General features: G+C 39.8%; 2 protein-coding genes across 9 annotated transcripts in view; one reads left to right on the top strand and one right to left on the bottom strand.

Moving 5' to 3' along the window:
• INPP5F (inositol polyphosphate-5-phosphatase F) overlaps positions 1-3,458 on the top strand; it is an 84,424-nt gene extending 80,966 nt beyond the window's left edge. For 5 of the 6 annotated variants that reach the window (XM_070586914.1, XM_070586823.1, XM_070586750.1 and 2 more), the window contains one exon: positions 1,190-3,458. In XM_070586914.1, coding sequence (XP_070443015.1) covers positions 1,190-2,339 — 1,150 coding nt within the window. In that variant the 3' untranslated portion in view covers positions 2,340-3,458. The remainder of the gene's footprint in view (positions 1-1,189) is intronic. The other variant, XR_011530413.1, reaches the window with a different exon arrangement.
• A 680-nt stretch (positions 3,459-4,138) lies between these two features.
• The window catches only part of MCMBP (minichromosome maintenance complex binding protein), a 44,763-nt gene continuing 23,475 nt past the window's right edge, over positions 4,139-25,426 (bottom strand). The window contains exons 6-16 of one of the 3 annotated variants that reach the window (XR_011530607.1): positions 23,527-23,671; positions 21,015-21,166; positions 19,165-19,265; positions 15,910-16,088; positions 15,427-15,550; positions 14,146-14,263; positions 10,515-10,680; positions 9,443-9,576; positions 8,129-8,293; positions 6,435-6,560; positions 4,139-6,030 (exon numbers count right to left, since the gene is read on the bottom strand). Coding sequence is in view for 2 of the 3 variants with exons in the window: in XM_070587583.1 (XP_070443684.1) it covers positions 5,904-6,030; positions 6,435-6,523; positions 8,129-8,293; positions 9,443-9,576; positions 10,515-10,680; positions 14,146-14,263; positions 15,427-15,550; positions 15,910-16,088; positions 19,165-19,265; positions 21,015-21,166; positions 23,527-23,671 (1,500 nt within the window). In the remaining variant the exon portion in view is untranslated. The remainder of the gene's footprint in view (positions 6,031-6,434; positions 6,561-8,128; positions 8,294-9,442; positions 9,577-10,514; positions 10,681-14,145; positions 14,264-15,426; positions 15,551-15,909; positions 16,089-19,164; positions 19,266-21,014; positions 21,167-23,526; positions 23,672-25,426) is intronic. The other 2 variants (XM_070587583.1, XM_070587523.1) reach the window with 2 other exon arrangements.

Below are 25,426 nucleotides of genomic sequence, written 5' to 3'. Positions count from 1 at the left end.
AATTCAGCCAAATTGGAATGTGTGTAGACAGCTTTAGTTAAGGTGCTGTCGATTCCCATTTGTAGTCGCTATTGCCTTTGCCAGTTTAGATTGTGGATATGATAGATCTTTGCTGCCCTAGCCATTTAGGCTGTGGAGCCTTTGAAATGCGACTAGTCTGACTTTTGGGCGTGGACTTTTTGTTTTTGTTTTGAAGCAAATTTATTCTCAGAATAATGCACAAAAGCACAGGTTGAGGCTATTCTTGGCAGGTTTCCCTCCCTTCTTCCACAGCCTTCCCCTCCTCTCTGAATCCCATGGAGAACACAGTTGAAGGAAACATGCAATAACAATGATCAACTCTAAAGACAAGGGTTTGGTACAGAAGAACTCAATATAATTAATCCAGTTACTGTGAAGAGCTTCACTGAGTAGGATTAAGTATCAGATGTAGTGTTTCCACACGGTGACTCTTCAGTGCACCACGGGGCCTGCTTGAGGAAGACAGTGCATGCAGGACACAGCTGTAGCTCGCTTGCTTTGTGTGGGGTTAAAGTCACATAGCCCTGCTACTGGGTCCCACTCAGTGCCTAGGGGCAACTTGTCAGTGTCGGTTACAAAGGCTTCTGCTGCTCTGTTGTAAAATGCTGCGCATTAGCTGTTTCAGAGACTTAGTATGAAAAAGAATAAGATAATCTCATTAATCATCTTTAATATTGGTTATACGGCAGATCGTGTACTATGTTTCTCCTGTACTGTATTTACGATCCATGGTTGGTTGAATCTGCAGATGTGGAACCCACAGATACAGGGGGCTGAGCTAAGGGACTTGAGCATCTGTGGATTTTGGTATCCTGGGGGTCCTGGAACCAATCCCCTACAGATACCGAGGGACAACTGTATGTTGAAGTGACAATATTTTGTCTATACTGGGTTAAGTAAAATACTATTAAAATTAACATGCTTTTAATGTGGCTGCTAGAAAATTTAAAATTACATATATAGCTCACATATTTCTCTGGGACAAGAGCATCAGCTATTCTCAATCTAGCATCAGCTCAGAGGGGTTATCAGAATTTATCAATTAGCAGTGCACTGTTTTCAAGAAATTGGGGCCAATTTAAATAGCCAAGTCTTCACTTATATTAATAATTGGATCTGGTATATTGAATTCTATGGGGAATTAACATTTTTCTTTTCTAATTTGTAGGAAGAGCAGTAAACCTCATGAAGACATCATTGGCATCAGATCTCAAAACCAAGGCTCTTTGGCCCAGGGAAAAAAATTTTTAATGAGCAAATTTTCATCTCTAAATCAGAAAGTGAAACAGACCAAATCCAATGTAAATATTGGCAATCTGCGAAAGCTAGGAAACTTTACAAAACCTGAAATGAAAGTTAACTTTCTAAAACCAAACTTAAAAGTAAATCTTTGGAAATCAGACAGTAATCTTGAAACCATGGAAAACACAGGTGTGATGGATAATAAAGTCCAGGCAGAGTCTGATGGGGAAATGTCTTCAGATAATGACTCATACCACTCTGATGAATTCCTCCCAAATTCCAAGTCTGATGAAGACAGGCAGCTAGCTAGTTCCTTAGAGAATGTAGGCCCAATTGACTATGTTCTGCCTAGTTGTGGTATTATTGCTTCAGCACCTCGAGTAGGCAGTCGATCCCAGTCTGTCAGCAGCACTGATATTAGCATTCACGTTCCTTCAGAGGTTACTGTTGCTCATGGAAGTGGGCTTGGAAAAGGCCATGAGTCTCCTTTGAAGAAAAGTCCTTCAGCTGACAACATACACATACTGACTGGCTTTGCCAAGCCTGTGGATATTTACTGCCACAGATTTGTACAAGATGCACAAAACAAGATGACCCAGCTCTCGGAAACCAGGTCTCTTTCTCAGCAGGCTAGTGAGGAAGGAAATCGAATGACCAATCAAGTTTCTAATGAAGAAACCCAATCAGGATCAGTGGAACAGATACCTTCTCGACCATCTCAGTTAGATGTGTCTTTTTCTGCAACAGGCCCACAGTTTTTGTCGGTTGAACCAGTACATTCAGTGTTACCTCAAAAGACCCCCGGCTCCGGATCCAGCATGCTTGAACTTGAGACAGGGCTTCATGTAACTCCTTCTCCAGAGAGCAGCAGCAGAGCAGTCTCTCCCTTTGCAAAGATTCGAAGTTCCATGGTCCAGGTTGCTAATATTACCCAAGCTGGATTAACCCAGGGGATAAACTTTGCAGTGGCAAAGGTTCAGAAGAGCCCTGCGGAACCTGAAGTGGTTAATGAAGTCCAGCAAAATGAACTTAAAAATATATTTACACAATGCCAGACACGAATAATTCAGATTTAGTTTTTAGCCACAAAGAATCCTCCTGTGGCTTTTATTTAATCCAAAAAGGGAGGTTTCACGTATTAGGCTACTTTAACTTGTACTGTCTTTGAATCTAGGGATCACAAATTCTGTTTATTGGGAAAGGTTTTAAAAGGAGTCTGAACCTGAGCAGATTTCCAAATTTGAAAGCCAGGACGACAGGAGTGCATCATCCTAAAATGTGTAGACCTGAGTAGCTTATACACTACAGAGCAGTTTGTCTCTTTGAAAGTAATGCAGGAATAGCTTACTTTGGGACGTAACTTGAACCTTTTTTGGGGTGGGGTGGGTGGGTGGAATGTATGAAGTAGACACTTACAGGATGGATGTGGATACGTTTAGGGGATTAGCATTTTTCATAATTTGTTTTCTGTTCATTTCTGTGTATTACCTCTACAAGGTAAGGTTTTTAGTGACTAAAGTGTTACTGGTAAGGAGAAGCATTTGAATATAAAAAACTATTTGTTTAGTTTTGATAGCTTAACGATTCCTTATGAAGAGTTGAGGGTTATTGGCACTGCAGTCAAGAAATACATGCCCATTTGATCTTAATTTTCCCCATATTCTACTTAAATGAGTTAAAAATATTCTGCCACCTTGTACATCCCAGAATCTAGGACCATTAGGACTTGTCAGTCATAAAACCGGAGACATGAGATATGAATATCAGCACCTATTAATTTTTTGTTATTTTTTCCAGAATGTAAGAAGGTACATTTATTGGATACTGGTAATTCTTGAAGGCAGGCTTCAAGTTGCAGGGGACATAAGTCCTTAACATCTTGTGTAGACTGTCACAACTACTGAAAATTTAGTCTGGAGCACGCCTGTGCTAAAACTGGTTTTATGACTGTAACCCTGACCCCATGGAACCAGGGCCTCTTCCATAAGCCCGTGCAGTAAGAAAGTTGCATATTTTATTCCAAACAAGTATTGGTTTGTCTAGTATCTTTATAGCCTTACCGTTGAAGTGATTCTCAGCTAAACATTATGTCTGTTGTAACTTTGATAAGTGTTTCCACTTTTGTTATTTATTAGTGGTATTTTTTTGAAGTGTCAAATCTAGTGACTTAAATAAAATACCATTGTAATTTAAAATGACAGTGTGTATGAAAATTCCTTGAATAACATTTTAAAGAGAAGGGTTTGATTTTAAATCAGATTAAAGAATTCCTAAGGTAAGTTTGCTATAACTGAACACTTGGTCCCACCCTTTCCAAATATTTTACTCTTTTGAAGTGTTTTCATGACTTTAAAAATGATGAAATGGATCACAGACCATCAAATTTTAAAACCCAAATATTGAAACTGAGTGCTTTATTCTACTCTTACCAGGTTTTTTCTGGGTCTTGAAAACATTGTGTCCCACGACATGAGAGAAAATGTAAGCCAAGATCATGTGATAAAATGTGTTTAAGCACCACAGAAATTAGTTCTAAAGTGATTTCTGAAAACTAAAGGCGGCAAATGTTTAGTTCCAATCAGGGTAATAGAGATGTCTGTCCAGTTTCCTGATCATTCCATTAGGATTGCCATTGCATTAGGCCAACAAACTTTAATGTCCACGTGTATAGACAAGGGAGAAACGGGCTTCTGAAACCCAGCATTCCAATCTCCTGCCTCCCTGAGTGGGGCTTCGGTAGGGCGACACCAGGCTGCACACCTCCCGTATTTAAGTCTACCTCTAGTAAGGGTTTTCCACCAAGAGGACACAGGATCTTTTTCACAGTGAAGATCATGTGTGATGAGTCTCATAATTCATGAAAAACAGCCCAAAATACTGGTAATTTGGGAAGTTTTATTTATTTGGAAGAGGGTTTTCCTTTCAAGGGAACTTTTCTGCAAGACCAAGCAAATTATGAACTTCTCTTTGGTAAATTACAGTTCATGTTGGCACAATAAACACACAGTAGCTAATCTACTCTGCTGAATTTTATTCTTACAAACCCACTTGAGCCTTTCTTTTATTTCTAAAATTTTAAGGAAGGTCTAGGCTATCAGTTATAAAAATGAAAACCAGTTAGAATTCTAAATATAAACAGATTATTTACATTAGTTTATAAAAATAGATTTGAATTTAGGAAAAGTTAAACAACCTGTAATCTTCAGTTCATCAGGCATAATAAATTCCTTGCTTTTCAAGGCTGACCCTGTTTCCTTGGTTAGCAATGTCAATTTAGGCCTTGGCGGGAGGGGCAATTTAAGGAATCCTTTAACTGATCGCTAATGTTTCCAACTAAGTAAGTTACTGACTAAAAGAAATTAATCTTTATATATAATCACTGATAGCTTAAAAAAGTAGTGTTCTAACCTTTCCAAAGATTCCTGATGCCACTATTATACTATATAAATTTACTTTCTAGCTTATGGGTCGATATTTTTGTTCCTTTACAGTTTTAACATAAAAGTGTTTAGTTGGTCTGGGGAAAACCTAGCTACAGTTTGACCAGGGGGTTCCTGGACTAGCAGATTAATGGTACTTGATCTAACACATCTGGAACTAATTGGTAAACTTATAAAATTCAAAATCCAATACAATCATCAAAGCAACTAAATGACATTTATTAGGAAAAGAATTAAAAACCTTTTTTTTCTAAAGAAGGCATTTTTTAAAAAAAGTTTACTATTTTGCTCTTTTCATATTTGGGCAAAACAACTTCATAAGGCAGCCCCCTTAAGTGACTCCCATAAAACAGTGGTTCCCAAATTCACTGGGGTGAAATGAGAAAATTAAGGACAATATAGTATTTTTTTTCTAAAAGCTACATTTATTCAATTTAAAGGACTCTCTTGTTTTGAGATTGTCCTTTTATGAAAAAAGAAATGGTCATGATAATACAGTGATTTCTTCAGATAACTTGGCAAAATAAATTGGCAACCCTGTCAGTCCCCCAAATTTTACAAAATATTACTGGTCCATGAAATCCAAAAGTCTGGGAACCACTGCCATGAAAAAAGGTAATTTTGCAGGCTGTTAACAACTGTGAAATGGAAAAAAGCTGCTATGGTCAAATGTTTGGGAAATGATACTACAGAATTTCACATGGTTATGTGAATTAATGGCAAGTACACCCCATTCCCCAAACTTGGACCACCAAACACATTCAGACCCACTGTTAACTGGAAAGACATAAAAATCTGAAGTGAACAATTCCTCTGACTTCGGAATTGTAACAATTTTCTTCAAGTGTATTTGTCATTAGCATTTCAACAGAGTTGGGCCTATGACTTAGCTGAAGCTAAGGAAATGGTATAATCAGCAACATTATCAATATTAAACTTTTAATATCAAATACATTTTTATACATCATTACTAATTTATATAATTATAAAACAAACTTCAAAAGCTCCATAAAATCAGTAAGGTAAAAGCCCTTACTGAATATTATTATATAAACTTCAGATGTTACCAGGCTTGATTTCAGGAAAAGTCATTGGTTTTTGATAGAAATTATCTACAAAACAACGTGGTATAAATGATATTTGAATTTTACAATAATGTGGCTACAAGTTGCCCATTACTCTTTCATAGGTATCAGATCTTTAGAGTTCATTTCCATTTACACATTTCTGTTGTTGAAGCCTGGTTCTTCTTAAAGACTCTAGCTGCTTGGCTCTCAGCCACCGTTCTCTTGACAGCGTTGTCTGACCAGCACTGAGAGACAGAAACCTGGTTTGAAATACAGAAACAAGTTTAAGTCTAGACCTAGAATAATACCTTTTGATTTATCTATCTATTTTTAAGACCAAGGAATACTGGGTTAGGAGACAAAACTGTCCGGCTAGCTACAGACAAGTCAAGAGCCAAGTCAGACTTCTACAAACGAATCTTTTAAGAGTCAAATTTGGAGGGTGATGCACTCTTTGAGGCTTAAAGAACAAGAAGCATGCCTGTTCCACTAAAGTGATCACTGGCCAAACACATTCCCTGTCAATGGGCCATTTGACATGGTGTTTTATATAAAGGAAAGTGTTCGTTTCCATTTTTAGAAGTCTGCCTCAGTTATTCCTAAATAAATTAGAAGACTTATCCACAGCTTACTGACAAAGCAATCATGGACACACACTACTCACCGAGCTACAATGAGCAGCTGGTGGAGATCGTCAGCAGTGATGCTCTGAGGATCATTCTTCCGCATTTCCACGAAGTCATCTTCAACTGCCTTTATCAAAAGAGTACATTGACTTAAGAACTATTCCCTATGAAGAAATGACAATTGCATTTTGTAGGGAAAAGGAAAGTAACATTGTCCCTTGATTGATGTAAAAATGAAGTCTGCCCTGCCTCTTAGACAAATGAGATAGTATGGGTGAAGGGACTGAGGACCAAACTTTACACATATAAATAATTCTACTGATGGAAGTATTCCAAACAAAATAACAAAACCCAGAATCATTTGAGAAGGCCAGGCAAACATATGTCAGCCACCTGCATAGCAAACACGATGCCTTTAAACACAAGGAAAAGTTGACATCAGTGAAAATGGCAAAGACCTCTGAAAATTCTCTCCACCATTAAAGGGAAAAAGAACAGTAGCAAAAATGATCAAAATCAGCTTCTTCAAAACTCTGGAAATTCAGTAGAAAGGCTCAACAACAGGTATGAGCAGGCAGAAGAAAGATTCAGCAAACTTGCAGATAGGGTAACTGAAATTATCCAGGCTGTGGAACAGAAAGCAAAAAGAATGAGGAAAAATGAACAGAGCCTCAAAGACTTGGGGGACGCCATCAAGTTTACCAACATACATATAATGGGAATGCCAGAGGAAGAGGAGAGAGAAAGGGGCAGAAAAAATTAAATGAATGAAAACTTAGCAGATTTCTTGAAAACTCTCCAAAATGTGCGTTAATCTACACATCCAAGAAGCTCAACAAACTCCAAGTATGATAAACTCAAAGAGATCCACACCTAGGCACATCACAGTTAAAACTGTGAAGAGCCAAAGACAGACTCTTGAAAGCAGCAAGAGAAAAATGATGCATTGTGTACAAAGAATCTTCTCATCAGAAACTAGCTGACTTGTCATCAGAAACCATAGAGGCCAGAAGGTGGTGGGAGGACATGCTCAAAGTGCTGAAAGAAAAAGCCTATGGAGCCAGAATGCTACATCCAACAAAACTAGTCTTCAAAAGTGAACAAGTCAAAATATTTCCAGATAAGCAACAACTTAAGACAATTTGTCACAAGCAGATCTGCCCTACAACAAATACTAAAGAGAGTTCTTCAGGCTGAAATGAAAGGACACTAGACAGTGACTTGAAGGAGTTACTTCAAAGGGAGGATCGCTGGTAAAGGTAACTACACAGGTAACTAGGAAAAGCAGTGTCAATGTCTTTTTCTTTATAACTTTCCCCCTCTGATTTAAAGATAAATGCAAAAAGCAATACTTATAAATGTGTTGATGGATGTCTAATGTATAAAGATGTAATCCGAATGACAATAAAGCACAAAGGAGAAGAGAAGGCATGGGATACTACTGTGACTAAACTGGCATTAATCCTAAATAGATGCTTACAGTTAAGATGTTAGTTGTAGCCCCTGGGGCAACTACTGAGGAAAAGAGTATTGTAAAAGAAAAGAGAAGGAAATTAAAACAGTACACTAGAAATATCTATTTCAAACAAAAGAAGAGAATAATGGAGAAAGAGGAACAAAAAAGACAAGACATAGAAAACAAATAGCAAAATTACCTTATCAGTAATTACAGTAAATAGAAATTGATTACATATTACAATTCAACAAAGGGAAATGCTTTATTTAAATATACCTTGGTTATTTCATCAGATATGCTATAATCCAGGAACCTCAAAAGGGTCAGATAAATGCGGAATTTATTCAGCACAGAAGGCAGCACCGTTGAGAGAAGGCTGTTCATGTACTCTTCCATGTTTGGTGGAATGAGCTGTGGCTGTAAGTGGATCTGGCAATCTGCCTAAAAAGAGAAATAGTACACAGTATTTTCCAAATTCCTAAATTAATCTAAATTTTCAGGAGGCTGCATCATCTCTATCAGCCCCTAAGGGAATTAGAAAATACTATTTATTATGGGGGGAGGTCACTTTTTTTCTTTTTTGAGGAAGACTGGCCCTAAGCTAACAGCTGTTCCAATCTTTCTCTATTTTATGTAGGACGCCACCACAGTGTGGCGTGATGAGCAGCGCTAGGTCTGCACCTGGGGTCCGAACCTGCGAACCACGGGCCACCGAAGCAAAGCACATGAACTTCACCAGTATGCCACCAGGCCAGCCCTGGGAGGTCACTTTTTAACACTAATTTCCTTGCAGTATAACTACCTCAGCAACAATTACAAAAGTTAGCCCTTTCTTGATTAGTCAGAATGTTTCCTCAGTGGCATCAGTAAACTACAAAAAAAGGTAGCCAAGCTCGAAAAAGCAGCTAATGACAATGTTTTAGATGTTTCCTTAATCATGTAATGTGTACTCTATATCTTACTGAACTGCATTTCTAGAAACCACATAAAGCAAATCACACTTTCCCACAGAAAACTTACCAATGGGCCATTTCATTCTCATTCACAGGTGGTTTCTCGTAAATCACAGGTGAACACTATTATACAGAGACACTATATACCTTTTACACAATTGGGCATTATTTTTCATGATTAAAAGACTCAGAATTGAAAGCTTTCTTCATTAGTCACTCTGATGACTTACCAGAGCATTTCATCATAAAGCATAAAAATGATTACCAGGTGATTAGGAACATTTTAAAAGGAACTCTAAAATATTTCTCACATAAGATGGGCAGAACACAATAGGACAGAAGCAGCAAGAACAAAGGTCTGGATGTTAGCAGGCAATTTACAGACAGCTTCTACTTTCCAGGCCTCGGGGTGGGAGTCTCTGCTATCAACACCTTTCTTCTTTGTTTTGTGATTTGCTGATACCTGGTTCTTCATCCCAAGGCAGGAGCAAAATAATCAATTCCCTTATTAACAATCAGCAGCCACAATTTTTTAAGCAAGTTTAACTTATTAACAATAAGCATTACCAAGAAACAAAACAAAAATATAGATCTCTCTCCTAGGTAGCCTCCCTCCATTTTAAATGACCCGCCGTACCGGCAGGAGTGATCGCCCCTCGGAAGTAATGAGAACATTAATATTGCAGGGGAATTCCATCTGGTGATAGCTGAAGTCATAATCCACCTTCTGCCAAGTTATCAGGTTGCTCAGGGCAGCCACATTGTGCACGCCTAGAAAAGCAAGACAGTGATTTTTCAGTGATTTGATTTTAATCACCCAAACAAATTAGTGTTGCTGATAGTAGTTCTAAGATATGAGGTTTCTACTGCTTTAAAAAAGTCTATGAGGCACTGTCCAACTGACTCAGCTAAATATTCATTAGGTAATAGGCTGCACAGACAGTATCTGTCAAGCTAGACAAATAGGGTTCTGGGGCCGAGGCACACCTAAATCTAATTAGTAGCATGTGGTGTGCAGCTAGGTGTTAAACGAGGTTCCCAGTCAGTATGATGACTTTCTCTGTGGTGTGTCCACGGGGCTAAAATAATACGGCAGAACTGAAACTATGTTTATACATAGGAATAATGTTATGAATTTTAATGATTTTATCCTCACCTCTGCCCTAAAGGTACCCAGTCTACATGATTTTTAACTCTTCTTTACCTCTTGAACTTCTAACCAGCAAAATGTCATCTTTATTCTCATTTGAACACAAAGCAATCTGCTTCCTCGTAACATTATTATAACACCTCCGGCAACTGAGGTCAGTTAAAACCATTCAGTCTACGAAGTAGTTTTTTCAGATATTCTTTGAAAAAATTTTCAAACTTCACACTTTGGCAAAGAATGTTTTATTAGATCTTTTCTACACTTTTCTTTTGAGGTAATATATGACCAAAGGCAAAATTTCCTCCCTTTCACCTTTAAAAAGCTACTTTCTACTTACTTGTTCTATCATTGTACTATTTTCATAAACTACGACAAAATACAGTTGATGTACCCAATTTATTAGTTTACAATATCCACTTCAACCAAATTCATTTGGCAAGGCTTTATCTTAAAAACTTGTGAAATGTGAATTTTGTTCACTGTTCTTCTTTTAAAAAGTCATTACCAGTGTGGCTTTAGTGGGAGGTGAGAACCGGAAGGGAAGTGTCCGTGCACACACCTGGGGTGTCTAGCTGTCCCTGCTCCAGGAGCGTTTCATCGATGACGAGGGAAGTGTTGCTGGGCAGCTGCAGGAGCCCGCTGACCAGGCGGTTGGCCGTGTAGTCCTTGTGGGGGATGAACTTCAGATGGTTCATGTTCTCCAGAGTCATCTGGAGACGGAAAGACTGCACAGAGAAAGTTCTCAGTGAGCAGTGAACGAAGCTGCCTGTTTCAAGAAAATGGCTATTTGGGGTTAAACACTGTTTTATACGGAAAGAAAGATCTTATCAATTTCTAAGGGAGGGGTCTCATGGTTTCTTTGAGCTCTTAGAAGCAAAAATCATCTGTATAGCCTAAATAAGAATTTCACTGATTCTATGAGCTGCTTTATCTCAACTGTTCTGTTATGTATTCTTCTAATTTTAATTTTACCAGTGAACCAGAAACAAATGATAGACAAGTGAGAAACATATATCAAATACCCAAAAGCTTAACGTCTTTAACCTATGACAGGTAGTAAAACAGAAAATAAAATGTTTATTTACTCATCCAGATGGGGAGAGAGAAGCTTAATTTCCCTCCATGCTCCTTGAATTAACATCATATTCATGCATCATCGACTCCTGCACACTTTGAACAAAGTGTTCTGAGAAAGACCCAGGAGCAGACAGAGCAGGCTGGGTTGTGGCCGGCGCTGTGGGTGTCGGGACTCACCCAGGCCACGGGCTCCCTCTGCGGCCGGGCTCACCAGAGCAGAATGTCTGCCTAACCTACGTGCACGTCCTTCCCCAGCTCCCTGAGGAGGGACTAAAATAATCTATCTAAAATAATCTAATCAAGCGCCCTGCACCGGCTTTCCCCTCCCTCTCCTCTTCTCTCACTCCAGCGTAAGAAGCAGTATGTGTGGCAGGGGTGGAGATGGGTGTCAAGGGAGAGATAAGACATATTTTCAAAATTTAGAGGACTTTTGTACTTTGGCTCCGTAATTCAAAGAAAAGGGGAGGGGGGGAACATGACATCACAGGTGCAAGCAAACGACCCCTAAAGCAGCAGAGCCTGTTGAACTAAAGGGTGGCACAGCAGTGTCTAGCTCCATAGGAGCATAAGCAGGCCACTCATCCTTAATCTGTTGTGAAAACTAAACAAGATCTTCAAGAGGCAAGTGTTCAGAAAAACTTTAGGGCCAGCTAGACATAAACACAAGAGTAATGTAAGGGAGTGGGATATGGTAAAAATGAAACAGTATAAAAACAAACCCACAACAAAGTGATGTAGAATAAAAAGAACAAAAAAGGAGCCGGCCTGATGGTGCAGCGGTTGGGTGCACACGTTCCGCTTTGGCGGCCCAGGTTTCGCCGGTTCGGATCCCAGGTGTGGACATGGCACCACTTGTCAAGCTATGCTGTGATAGGTGTCCCACATATAATGTAAAGGAAGATGGGCATGGATGTTAGCTCAGGGCCAGTCTTCCTCAGCAAAAAGAGGAGGATTGGTGGCAAATGTTAGCTCAGGGCTAATCTTCCTCAAAAATCAAGAAAAAAAGAAATACCTTACACCATGCTTGAGCACCTTCCTCGAATAACTCTTTCATACTTAAAAGTACATTTGTGTCTTAAGTATGTGCTACTTAAATCTTGGCCTCACAGCTTTGACTGGCCCTGGGCTGCCTTTCAGACCTCACCTCCTACCCTTTGCCCTAGTGCTTACTCCGCATCCAACACACCAGCCTCCCTGTTCCTCAAACATGCCAGGCGCGCTGCTGCCTCAGAGCCTCTGCACCTGTGCTCCCCGCAGAGGATGGACAGTTGCCCCAACACAGCTGCCCGGTTGCTCCCACACTTGCGTCCAGTCTCTCCCTGAACTCCACCCTACCGTAAGGCCTTCTCTGACCTCGCTGTAAGCGTCAGCAACTCCCCCGGCCCCGCCCCGCACTCCAGATCCCCTTTCTCCTGGGCCTTTACTGTTCCCCATGGCACTTCAATGACAGACCACATATTTACTTATTGTTTGTTGATCCTCCACCACAATAATTTAAAACCTATTTCCGTAATTCTCAAAATGTGGTCCAGGGAACTCCCACAGAATTGCCGAGACCCTTTTATGGGGTTTATGAGTCGAAATCATGCATGGATAAAAGGTCCATTCAGCGTGCAAGATGGGCCAATGAATTTACTACAGCAGAGCAAGAAAAACTCACTGAAGATAAGATTTCATGTTTCACACTTACAGCTATCCTTTAAGAGAATGCCACATGGACAGTTTTGGTCTAGTATCAAAGAATAATATCCAGTTATCTGAAAAGGCTATTAAATCAGTCCTTCCTTCGCCAACTACTTTGCCATGCGTGTGAGGACAGCTTTCCTTAACATGCTTCAGTGAAAACATGTTACAACAGACTGAATGCAGAAACAGACATGACCATCCACCCAGTTGTCTTCTGTTAAGCCAGACGTTAAAGAGACTGGCAAAAATGTAAAACAATGTCACTTTTATCACTAATTTTTTTGTCAACTTTTATCATTAATTTTTTTTTGTTTGGGAAAATATTTTTATAAAAATATTTTACTTGGGGCCGGCCCCATGGCCGAGTGGTTAAGTTCATGCGCTCTGCTGCAGGCGGCCCAGTGTTTCATTGGTTCAAATCCTGGGCGCGGGCATGGCACCACTCATCAAGCCACCCTGAGCAGATGACACATGCCACAACTAGAAGGACCCACAACTAACAATATACAACTATGTACCGGGGGGCTTTGGGGAGAAAAAGGAAAATAAAATAAAATAAAATAAAATCTTAAAAAACAAAAAAAGGGGAAAGAAATGTCTCCTTATAAAAAAATATATTTTACTTATGTTCATATGCAAGCTATTTATTATTTTCAATGAATATGTTGATATATTTTTAGTTTCTAATCTAATATGGTAAACTAATGATAAATACAACCCACATAAAGCACACCTGAGTCCTCCATAATTTTTTAAGAGAGTAAACTGAGTCGAGGGGCGTGAGAACTGCTGGTCTGTTTGGTCCACCGCTGCTCTGACGCGCCTAGAAGACGGCTGGCACTTACAGACACTCAAGAAACACTGGTTACCAGAATGATCCACCGCGACCGCTACACTCCCAAAGCAAGAAGCAACCAGCATCGCCAGTCACACTACTAGTCAGAAACCATTTCCCCCGTTCCCAAGATCTCCCCACCACATAAACACTGCCTTTCAGGCGCCCTGACAAGCAGAGGTGGCGCAGCTTTCCAAACGGGCATTAAAATCGGGGCAGTGCAGCCACAGATCTTTATTACCTCAGCTAAAAGGACTATGGTCCTATAATTTAGAGTTTATTTAGATTTAAGATTTTAATGCGCACAAAGGATACCAAATTGCACAAACAAATTGGCATTAACTGAGAGTACAATTTTAAGGGAGTTAGTGCAATCACGTTAATTGGAGACTTACAGAAATTTGTGGTAAGGCAATAAAAGTGACATGTTTAGGGGGGAGTGCATATTAAATTATGGAATTTGGCAGGCTTTGTTTCCCCTTAATGAGGTCTATTAAAATCTCAAAGCTAAATATTTGGGTTGAATGAAAGACAATTAGATGGATTTTAAAAGTGTGCTTAGGTTTATAATACGTATTTATATTGATCTTACTGCTGGAACAAGATGTTGAATAATTCGATATAAGTGTTCTGTGAAGGTACTATTCCGCGGGCAACCACTCAAGTTAACAGTAAATTTTCCTAGTGGAAGAACATCTCTTCTTGTATATCTAGAAAAAAAAAGATCAACCAATAAGATATTCAGGTGATTTCCTGATTTCCATCAAAAAGCAAACAAAGAAAAATTAGCTTAATATTGTCATTAAAAATAAAGCAGATCACTCTGATTGGTTATTTATCAGAATCACAGCAATAAAAATAACAGCCAATACTTAAACACGAGTGCTGATCATGTGCCAGGGACTGTTGTGAGTGCCTAAGCGCTTTCTCTTTAATCCCCAAATACTCCGATGTAGGTATTACTATCCTCGTTCTACAGATGAGAAATCTGAGGCACAGAAATTTTAAGTAACACGCCCAAGGTTATAAGCCAGGAAGTGGAAGAGCTGGGATTTGAACACAGACGGTTTGTTTCCAGAGTCTGTGCTCTTATCATTACGTACTACTATCTCAAATCCTATCAGAGGAGAGATTTACAGGACAAAGATGTTTACTGCAGTGTTATTTATAATAGAGAAAAACTTAACATGTAGGGAAATGGTACAAGTGTCTATAATGAAATACTGTGCAACCATAAAAAGTTCATGAAGAGTTATGATGGGAGAACGTGTAGCATAAGTCAAATGGTAAGATCCATGTAGGGATGTATACGTACGTAACCAAGAAAAGAGGATACGAACGTGTTCCAAAGTGTCATAACTGAGATCATCTCTAAGTGGTGAGATTACAAACAATTTCTGTTTTCTTCTTTATGCTCTTGGAACTTGTTGAAGGCACACATGTTACTTTTGAAATCAGGAAACAGAACTAGAGTGAAGTGAAAGGGAGAGGTGCTCATGTCCTCACACAAGTGAGACGTGCACACGATGGACCTCGCTGACCGTCTGCAGACAGAGCCTCAGGAAATGTAAAGACACAGGAAGTCAGAATGCAAAAAAGACCAAATAGCTCATTTTACTCATCAGCCAGGTTCTTTATCTGATTTTGGCTCTTAAAGTTAAGAAGACATAATCAAAATGCTAAATGTGAGACTGAGAAAAGGTGACAAAGGAATTTGTGACTTGGTGTAACACTTGTTACTCTGAAGAAAAACCACCTGATGTTGAGTCTCGTAGACTAAAACACACAAATCACCTCAGAAACCTTCCCGCTCTTTTCCACTTCCAACAAAGCCCAAACCTCCCTTAAGGCCCATGAGGAACAGGGCACTTACACTGTGGAGATGAGATGTAATATAAGGTACTCAGCAGCCAGGCTGTCTCCCAAGAGGGCATGAGTGAGGAAGCCAAGCAGTTCTGCTCTGACTGGAGACAATTCAGACATGAAACCTGAAACAACTGGAGAAGGAAGGGAGACCAGATTCAGAACACATGCACCAGTTCCTCTCGAGTGTCTCAGGCTAAAAAAACAACTCTCGGGAACGAAGCCCTGCAAGTCAGCAGGCGACCAGCACAGACTTAAAACACTGGCCAGCAAGCGATGCCAATCTTCAAACCACGACGGCTTGGACACTTGCTTTTGCCTCATTTTAATGAAGAGAATTAACATAAAGGAAAACGGGGCAAAGAAATGGCAATCATTAGGGAAACTTATTCTGACGCACGAGGACCTGACGCAGCTCCACCGCGAGCACACGCCACGGGCCACTCCCGCACACATGGGGTGGCAGTCTGGGTCAGGAGGCTCTAGCACTTACACTTACAGGTTTTGCTCTCCTCCTTGTTAAGGCAAGCAGGCAGTAACGGATTGATGTGCTGCAACTTCTGGGCTAAAACCACGTGAATTCTTGGCACCAAGGAGGCAGGAGGGCTGTGCACTCTCTGTTCCTCAGCTGTGTCGGTGCACTCCATCGGATCCAGGAGCGAAGAGGCATCCCTACGGAGAGGATAAAGGTTCCCTTCATAGATGCCTCAGTTGGACAGATGTAAAATACTATACACCTCTGAAAAGCAAATCAGACCAAGCCAACAACAGTTCCATCTGCATACCTCCTTAAAGAACAGGAAATGGCTCCTCATTCATTACATCGCACAGATTTCAGGCTAGTTACGTCATATTATGATATAATGTATGTATTCTAATCTTCACGAACAATAACATTTTTACTCAGTTGCTGTCACTGCACTAAATGGGATATAGTATGTCACTTGAGTTATTTCAAAACACAGATACTCTGGGGCCGGCCTGGTAGTGCAGCGGTTAAGTTCGCACGTTTCGCTTCGGCGGCCCGGGGTTTGCCGGTTCGGATCCCGGATGCGGACATGGCACCGCTTGTCAAGCCATGCTGTGGTAGGTGTCCCACATATATATATATATAAAAAAAAAAAAAAGTAGAGGAAGATGGGCATGGATGTTAGCTCAGGGCCAGTCTTCCTCAGCAAACAAGAGGAGGATTGGCAGCAGATATTAGCTCAGGGCTGATCCTCCTAAAAACAAAACAAAACACAGATACTCTTTATTGAGCTCTCACTAGGACATCAAATATGTCATAGCATGTCTCAAAAACCATCAGGAATCTATTATTCAGTGTGTGGAGAATCCATTCATCTCTATCTTGCTAATTTTCTTTCCTAAATTTTATTCTTACATATACCTCACTTGAATAGTGACAAGCAGTGTAATAAAGTGTGAGTTCTTCAGATTTGCTAAATAAATTAGCAGATGATAGATTTATTGTGAGATGATTGAAATAAATGACTGAAATGTTTTTAGATGTTCAGACTTTACAGACTGACTCTACAGAGTAATCAATTCATACTACCGTCTTCCTTAAACACGAGAACGACAAGGACAATCTTTCCATAGTGTGCACCCAGCGCTGGGCCATGTTCTTTGCTTTGCACACAAACTCATTAAAGCTGCACAACCACCCTCATTTACGATGAGGAAACCAAGGCACCACAGAAGTGAAGCCTAAGGTTACACAGTCAGTAAGTGGCCAAACGAGGACACCAACCCAGGCCATCCGGCTCAGTCTGTGCCCTAAGCTGCCTCCATAAACGAAGTCACTAAAGCAGGAAAATCACCATACACAGAAACAGCCAAACAAGCGGTTTTATATACTCTTATTAAGGAATTGCTATTGACATTTATTTACAGTTGCTTAAAATTTTTGTTTTGCATCTTTTAAATGTGAAAAAACACATACTTCCCGTGGAAAGAACACAGTAACCTTGGAACACAGCACTCTGATTCTGCACCCTCATTCTAAACACAAAGGACCGCAAACGAACACTGAACTCTAGTTACGAGGTTTGTTTTCTGCAGTGGCATGGGCTACAATTCTGAAGTTACTTTCTGTGTATTGTAGGGCTGAGCAAAGGAATACACTGAGGATAATGGGAGTCAGGTTTCTTTCTATTAGAAATGGGAGTTACAAATACGGAAAGGAGGAAGACTAGAACTGACATCCATGATGCTGAACTGGAAGCAGAAATATGGTGTGAACTCATGGTTTCTGATAGACAGACTTAGAAAGATATACATATGTGTGTGTGCGCGTATCCTAGCCCTGCCCACCAGAAGGGCACAGAAGCAATGCCAACCCAGTACCAAGGAGCAGACCAGCACTTAGAACTCGATGTTTAATAGAATTCTGGACTAAAAAAAAACTGGTCTTCCTTGGAAAAATGGCTGATATTGGGGATGGAGCATGGCAAGTACAAGATGAGGCTGAAGTAGCTTAATGTGTAAAAAAATATATGTTCAAAAATGATAAGGTTGTCAAAAAGGACCCAGAGCCTACTTCAAGTGGTTCCCACTAGCCAAATGTGGGAAAATTTGAGTCTCACAATAAATAGTAATAAGAGATTAACATCCATACTGATATAAATAAATTACTTGAATAAATAAATGGGAGAGAAGGGAAATCTCTCTTACAGTAGAATGCGAATAAATAAATGTAGAAGGAATGACTGAGACAGAAAATCGCCATCACAGTAATAATAGCTTCAAGCAAGAATCCTAAGTGGGTGAAAGTTAAATGAGAAACTGATACTTACATAGTCTCAAAGTATTTCCCTTCAAATTACTCATCTCAAGTATTTCCCTTCAAATTACTCATCAATTAAAAAGTGAAAAATAGTAACTTTATAGGAGGGAAACCTGGTAGACATCACCTTAAACAAGTGATCCAAATGAACATCACCAGTAATGCCACAAACCAACATCACATGTCAAACGCAGAACCTGAATCTACTCACGAGGAAACATCAGACGAACCCAAACTGAGAGAGATTCTATAAAATAATTGGCTTGTACTCTTCAAAAGTGTCCAGGCTCTCTGCTCTCTGCCATGCGAGATGACAGAGAGGAGACGGCCAAGAGAAGACAGCCATCTGCAAACCAGGAGATGGGCCCTCACGAGACATGGCATCTGCCGGGGCCTTAATCTCAGACTTCCCAGCCTCCAGAACTGCGAGAAACGAATTTTTTGTTAAGTCAAAACAGAGTGTCAAGGCCATGAAAGATAAAAGAAAGGGTGAGGATTGTTCCAGGTTAGTGCAATGAGTGAGCCTACGGATCCTGGACCTGATAAAAAAGAGCCTGCCAGAAAGAACATGACAGAGACAAATAGTGAAATTAAGTGTGGCCTGTGGGTTAGTGTACTGTGTATTCATGGTATACCTCCAAATTCTGATAGCTGTACTCTGATTAAATATGAGAAAGTCTTTGTTCTTTGTAATATGGACTCAAGTAGTTAGAGTATGATGTAGGTATGTTGTATGTAACTTACTCTCAAGTGTTTCAGAAAAATACATGTATGTATAGAAAACTCTGTGTAGACAAGAGAGCCCAAATGAACAACACAGCAAACGGGGCATAAGTATTAAACAACCGGTAAATCTGGTTAAAGAGAAAAAGGGTGTTCTTTCTAACTCTCCTCCACCTTTTCTGAAAGTTTGAAATTATATCAAAATTAAAAGTTAGCAAAGAAAGCAAATAAACTTACCTTTCATCATTGTTCAGTATACTTAGCACAGGATCCACGGACAGTATGCCATATAACTCAAGAATATCGTTTACTTTGAAACAATCCCCGTCTTCATAGACCTAACAAGAGACCACACAAAATCCCGCTGTTAGGACTACGTAATACCAAGCAAGCATAAGATGTCAGTGTTGAAGTAAAAGTAATAACAATAATAAGAATAATATCTTAGGATTTTAGAGCAAGAAATGGACCTTAAAGCAACTCCTTTATTTCATAAATTGAGATTGAGAGACGTAAGGTACTTGCCTAAAGTCGTTCTGCCAGTTAGCAAATAAGTTAACAATTAAAACACAGAATTCCTGTCTCCTAGACAATGTCTGTTTTCAGTATACCACACTACTCCAAAAAACAGGCTTCTCCCAAAGGATGATGGTCAACTAAAACTAGAAACATGTGTTACGGGGCTGGCTCTGTGGCCGAGTGGTTAAGTTTGTGTGCTCTGCTGCGGTGGTCCAGGGTTCGGATCCTGGGCACGGACATGGCACCACTCGTCAGGCCACGCTGAGGCGGCATCCCACATCCCACAACTAGAAGGACCTGCAACTAAGATACACAGCTGTGTACAGGGGGGTTTGGGGAGATAAATCGAAAAAAAAAAAAAAAAAAGATTGGCAACAGTTGTTAGCCCAGGTGCCAATCTTTAAAAAAAAAAAAAAAGAAACATGTGTTATGTCAAAATCTATTAACCACACCAAGAGAAGGGGGACAAAAGCCCAGACTTACTAATTTTGGGGTTATTCACAAACTATCCAACATTAGAGGATTAACACAAAACTGAAAATGGCCACCAGGTTTTTCACAATAAAAAACCAAACTTCCAGAGCTGTCTGTTGTGATGGACTTTCGTAACTGTCAAGCCTCCTACTGGCAAGACCTAACTGTGGCATGGCAAGAAAAATATCATGAATCTGGCCCCCGTGTTATGTAACTCAAGTGCCATTTAAGTGAAAATCACAACAAATACGAATGGAATTCTCAATGATCATTTATTTCTGAAACTTGCATCAGTTATTCATTTATCAGGATTAAAAAATTAGAATAAGCAAGACAGGAGAACAAACTATTAACAGATTTTTTTCTCCTATTTTATTTTATATCCAAGTGAGAAATGGATTTTGAAAGGGAAGAATGGTAAAAATGAAGTAGCTATCAGGAAGTGAGAAGTGATCCAGGAAGGAAGTAGACATGAACTAAAAAGCTGCTCCACCTTATGTTTGAAACAGTCTCTGATTCTTTAAGAATGCTGTGGCAGGCAGAAGAACGGCCCCCCCAAAGACATCTCCATCCTAACCCCAGAATGGGTGAATATGTTACCTTAAAGGGACTTGCAAAAATTAAGGACCTTGAGATGGGGAGGTTGTCCTGGATTACCTGGGTGGGCCCAATCTAATCACCCAGGTCTGAAAAATAGGAGAATCTTTCCTACCTACGGTCAGAGGGAGGCGTGACTATGAAGAAATGGTCAGAGATGCATTGTTGATGGCTTTGAAGATGGAGGAAGGGGACACACGCTAAGGAATGCTGGCGGCCTTGAAAAGCTGGAAAGGCAAGGAGACAGATTCTCCCCCAGAGCCTGCAGAAGGAATGCAGCCCTGCGAGACCCTGATTTACCCCCAGGGAGATCCATGTTGGACTTCTGACTTAAAGCCTGTAAGGTGATAAATTTTTCTTGTTTTAAGCCACTAAGTTTGTGGTGATTTGTTACAGCAGAAAGAAAAAACTAATACAAATGCTAAGAGTCTTTCATTTTAATTTCCGAGACACATACACATCTATGTCAACGTCAGGTCTGCGACAGGCTTTATTACCTTCACGAGGCATGCAGGACCAATCTCTCCTGGCAGTGGAAAATTCAGATCGAAAGGAGAAGAGAGGTTCAGCGAGTTCAGTTGTTGCCCAGTAGAAGCTTCAGTTTCTAAACGTTTTGGCTCTCCACACCATTGAAGACCACCAACACTCCCTAAATTCAAAGGAGAGCATTGCACTTAATCATTTCTCAGGCCTTCTGGAGATAAAGAACATTCCTAAAGAGGCTTTCAAGTTTGATATAAGTGATGTTTCTGAGCTTGCAAACTTCAAGTTGTTACAGTTTTTAAGGAAATAACACATACTAACAAAGCTCTTTGACCTATGAAGAAAGCAAAAATTATTACGAAAATCTGAAAATTTAACAGTTTTTCTCCCTACAATAAAATGGCAACAAAATTCCCCCACCAAATCTCACGGAAGTATTTTTAATATTTAATATGGTTACTTTGACATCTTTGCCCTAAGGAATACACGGTCTACTGACAACAAAACCACCTGGGTAGAACAAACTTTTGTCTACTTACCAAGCAGAATAAAACAATATAGCAATAAATTCATTTATCAAACACTAATATCCACTACGTACCAGGAATCAGACTAGTTGTTGGGGATACAAAGATGATTAAAAGATAGCCTCTACCCGTTACATGGTCACAGTTTAGGGCTGATAACTAGTCAGAATCAAAACAAAGCCTGCCATACCAGAGTACTGCTCAGCAATAAGATGGAATAGACTATTATACACACAGAAATCTGGCTGGATCTCAAGGGAAGTGTGCTGAATGAAAAAAGCCAATCGACAAAGTTTATATACTATATGATTCCATTTATATAACATGCCTGAAATACCAAAATTACAGAGTTGGAGAACAGATTAGTGGTTGCCAGGTGTTAGGGACTTGTGGGGAGGGGAGGCAGGAGAGGTGGGTGTGACTGTGAAAGGGCAACATGAGAAACGTGGGTAATGAATCGTCCCGTATCCTGACTGTGGCAGTGGTCACAGGAATCTACGTAGGTGATGCCACTGCACAGAACTAAATGCATCACACAGGAATAAGTGCGCGTGGAGCTGTGAATTCTGGATAAGGTCGATGGGTTGCATCAAGAGCCATGGCCTGGTTATGATGTTCTACTGTAATTATGTAAGATGCTACCATTGGGGGAGACTGGCTCAAGGGTAGACAAGATCTCTCTCTATTATTTCTCACAACTGCACAGGAATCTACACTTTTCTCAAAGAAAAGTTAAGAAACATATACAGCTTAGAAGACTGCCTAAACCCAACAAGCTAGCTACAGTTTACGTAAACAATGCACTCAATGTACAAAGAGCCCTGCAGTGTGACATTCAAACAAAAGGGGCCAGAAACAGAAAGGAGCAGCAATTGCTTAAGTGCTAAGAAAGAGAATTACCGTATGTCCTGGATTCTAACATGTCACTTACTGTTATGATACACCATTAATTTTAATAAACATTTGGGGGTAGGTGGAGAAAAAGAAAGAAGACTTTTTTTTTGGCGTATATTTTACTGTAAAACATCTAAGTTTAAAAACATTAAAGTATGCCTTAGCATTAAGGAAACACAGTAATAGGAACTTATAAAGTAGAATAACATATGGTTAAATGAAATTCATTAGTAAATCTTTGTTTACCACTGATTGTCACGCTTGCTCTTTCAACCCAACCTTACAAATAGCAACTAACTAGACTAATTTCTTTTACCTCCTCTCCCTTTAACTTGCCCTCTGATTAAAGGAGCTAAAAAGAAGTGACTGGCACATAAAAGGAGAAATAAAGACAACCTTATCTACTCGCTGGAATGAAGACGTTCACTGCTCATAAAAACCGTGACTTGGTGAAAGCAATGATGATACACACCAAGTTGGAAATCCTCTCACGCTCTCAGAAAATTTCAACTTTCGGTCTCCTTGTTTTCATCAGAATTAGTTGTATCTTAAGCACGTTTTAAGCAATAAACCACTATAAACCTATGTAAACAGGACAAATAGAACCGTGACTCTTCTAAGGGTTATCTGCTCTAAAGTTTAGGAATAAGCAATCTAGCGCAACCACGACTTTACGCTTTGCCTCTGATAGCCTCAGTCTTACCACTACTCCAAAAAGAAAATTAAGAAAGGATGTTTTCAGATATAAATAAATCATTTTTAGGATAAAGTACTATGCTTCCATATTACTTAAGAGCAGAGACAAAAATAAATATGAAGAAAGAGAAAAGACTTTTTTCAGCTAACCACTTGAGACTCTCAAACGGACAGCCGAGCAGGTCCCCTCTAACTAAGTGACGTTAATAGCTCCATTACGAAGCATAATCTGACTGAAGAGTACTGTGAAAACTCTCCAAACTGTCTATAATTCTGGTAAACTTGAAAACAAGGCTGTCAAATCATGCCAGCTCATAAATCTAGAGCTATATTACACAACAGTTAATTCTGAAAATGAACCTTCTGCAAGAGAGCTGAAGTCTACAGACAGCCCGTTGGCACACGCTACCTGCTTGTCTGGCTCCGGCATGTTGGTCTTTCTGTTTATTGGGCTGTAGGTCCATGTCTTCATCGTCTTCGTAACTCCTTTTGTGACGACTGGGCGTGTAGGATGTTGAAGGACTGACTCGAGCTTGGTTTGCATTAACATAGGCGTTAAATGAAAGGTTAAGAAAAGACTACCATCAACTGAGGAATAGCCTAAGTTATGCTAATCATAGACTAACAAAAGACGACTAGTTTGGCAATTCGGTTAAAAGAAAAATGTGTTTTTAAAAAAAGGCTGGACTTCCAGTTCTGGTCATGAGAGCAACAGCTCAACTTTACGCCCCTGCCCCTCCTGTAAGGAGCGATGAAACTGGGCAGAAGACAGGAAGCAACTGTGCTCAGTCACTGGACAACAGGGAGCATGAGGTTATGATCCTTGAATGAGAAACACGCTGGGTAAACCCCACACTCTCCCCACCTCCCTCTTAGGGGAACTCCTAAGCTGCAACAAAGAGAAGTGGAGGCCTGCTCTTGTTGGGTAGAGAAAACACAGTAAATAGTTCACAGCTACTGAAAGAACGAGAATTTGCAGGACAGAACTAGAAAGGAAGGAGTTGCAGACAGAAGACCCAGAAATCTGTGCAGGTTCCACTCAGGTCTTTTGCTGAGTACAAAACTGTGGATGCACAAGTCAAGATTCCTTAAGGCCTAGCAGAGAACAGCTGCTGGTTGGCTGGGAGCTAAATGGAGATTCTGGAAGTTGTGCAACACTAGAACTGGACGCTGCTGAACATTCTGGGCACTCAGGTAAGACCCAGAAATAGCACATCTCATGAGTAAGGACTATGTCCTGCACAGCAAGGCTACTCCACACCCACCTTAAGAAATCCCAAAACCAAGCCTTGACAAGATGGAAGTGATCCACTTAAATCACCTGCCTGTCAGAACAAAATGCAACATTTCTGAAGACAAAACCAAACTTTCCACAATGTTGTATATCAGCATACAATAACACATTATTACTTATGTGAAGAAGCAGGAAAATATGACCTAGAATCAGGATTAAAAATAGTCAACAGAAACAAACCCAGAGATGACCCAAATATTGCAGTTAGCAGATAAGGACGTTAAAAAAAAAATCTAGAACTAAAAAAAAAAAAAGGACAGAGCCTCAGTCGCCTGGAGGAAAATAACAAGTAGTCTAACAATCACGTGACTAGAGCACCAGAAAATGAGACAATGATGAGACTGGGGACAGAAAAATATTGGAAGAAATAAAGGCTGAAATCTGAAAAATATCAACCCACAGACCCAAAAGGTAAAAAAAAAAAAAACCCAAGCCAGATAAACACACAAAAACTCACATCTAGGCACATCACAGTCAAACTGGCAAAAACCACAGAGAAAGAGAGAACATTAGAAATCAAAGACATTACACACAGGGGAACAAGGACAAGATGATGCTAGCCTTCCCTTAAAAAATCAATGGAGGCCAGGAGTCAGGAGAACAATGTCAGTAAAGTGTTGGAGAGGGAAATACCTGTCAATCAAGAATTCTATATCCAGTGAAAAGATCCTTCAGAAATAAAGGTGAAATAAAGACATTTTCAGTTTACCCAAAGCTGAGAGAATTCATCACCAACAGATCTGTACTTAAAAAGAAAAAAGCTTAGTAAAATAGATCTAGATAAAAACAAAGAACAAAGAGAGCTGGAAATGGTAAATGTGTACACAAACATAAACGATGTATTTTTTTTCTCATTTCTCAATTTATGTGGAAGACAACTGTTTAAAGCAAAAAAATAATAATATACTGTGGATTCTATAATTTAAGTACAAGTAAGTGTTGTGTATGACAACAGCAGCATAAAGAATGGGAGGGGGTAAACGGAGGTACAGTCTTGTAAAGATCAGGGAGCAAA

Source organism: Equus przewalskii, chromosome 1, assembly GCF_037783145.1.
Source record: "Equus przewalskii isolate Varuska chromosome 1, EquPr2, whole genome shotgun sequence".
Classification (NCBI taxonomy): domain Eukaryota; kingdom Metazoa; phylum Chordata; class Mammalia; order Perissodactyla; family Equidae; genus Equus; species Equus przewalskii.
This window is presented reverse-complemented; position numbering and strand designations above follow the sequence as displayed.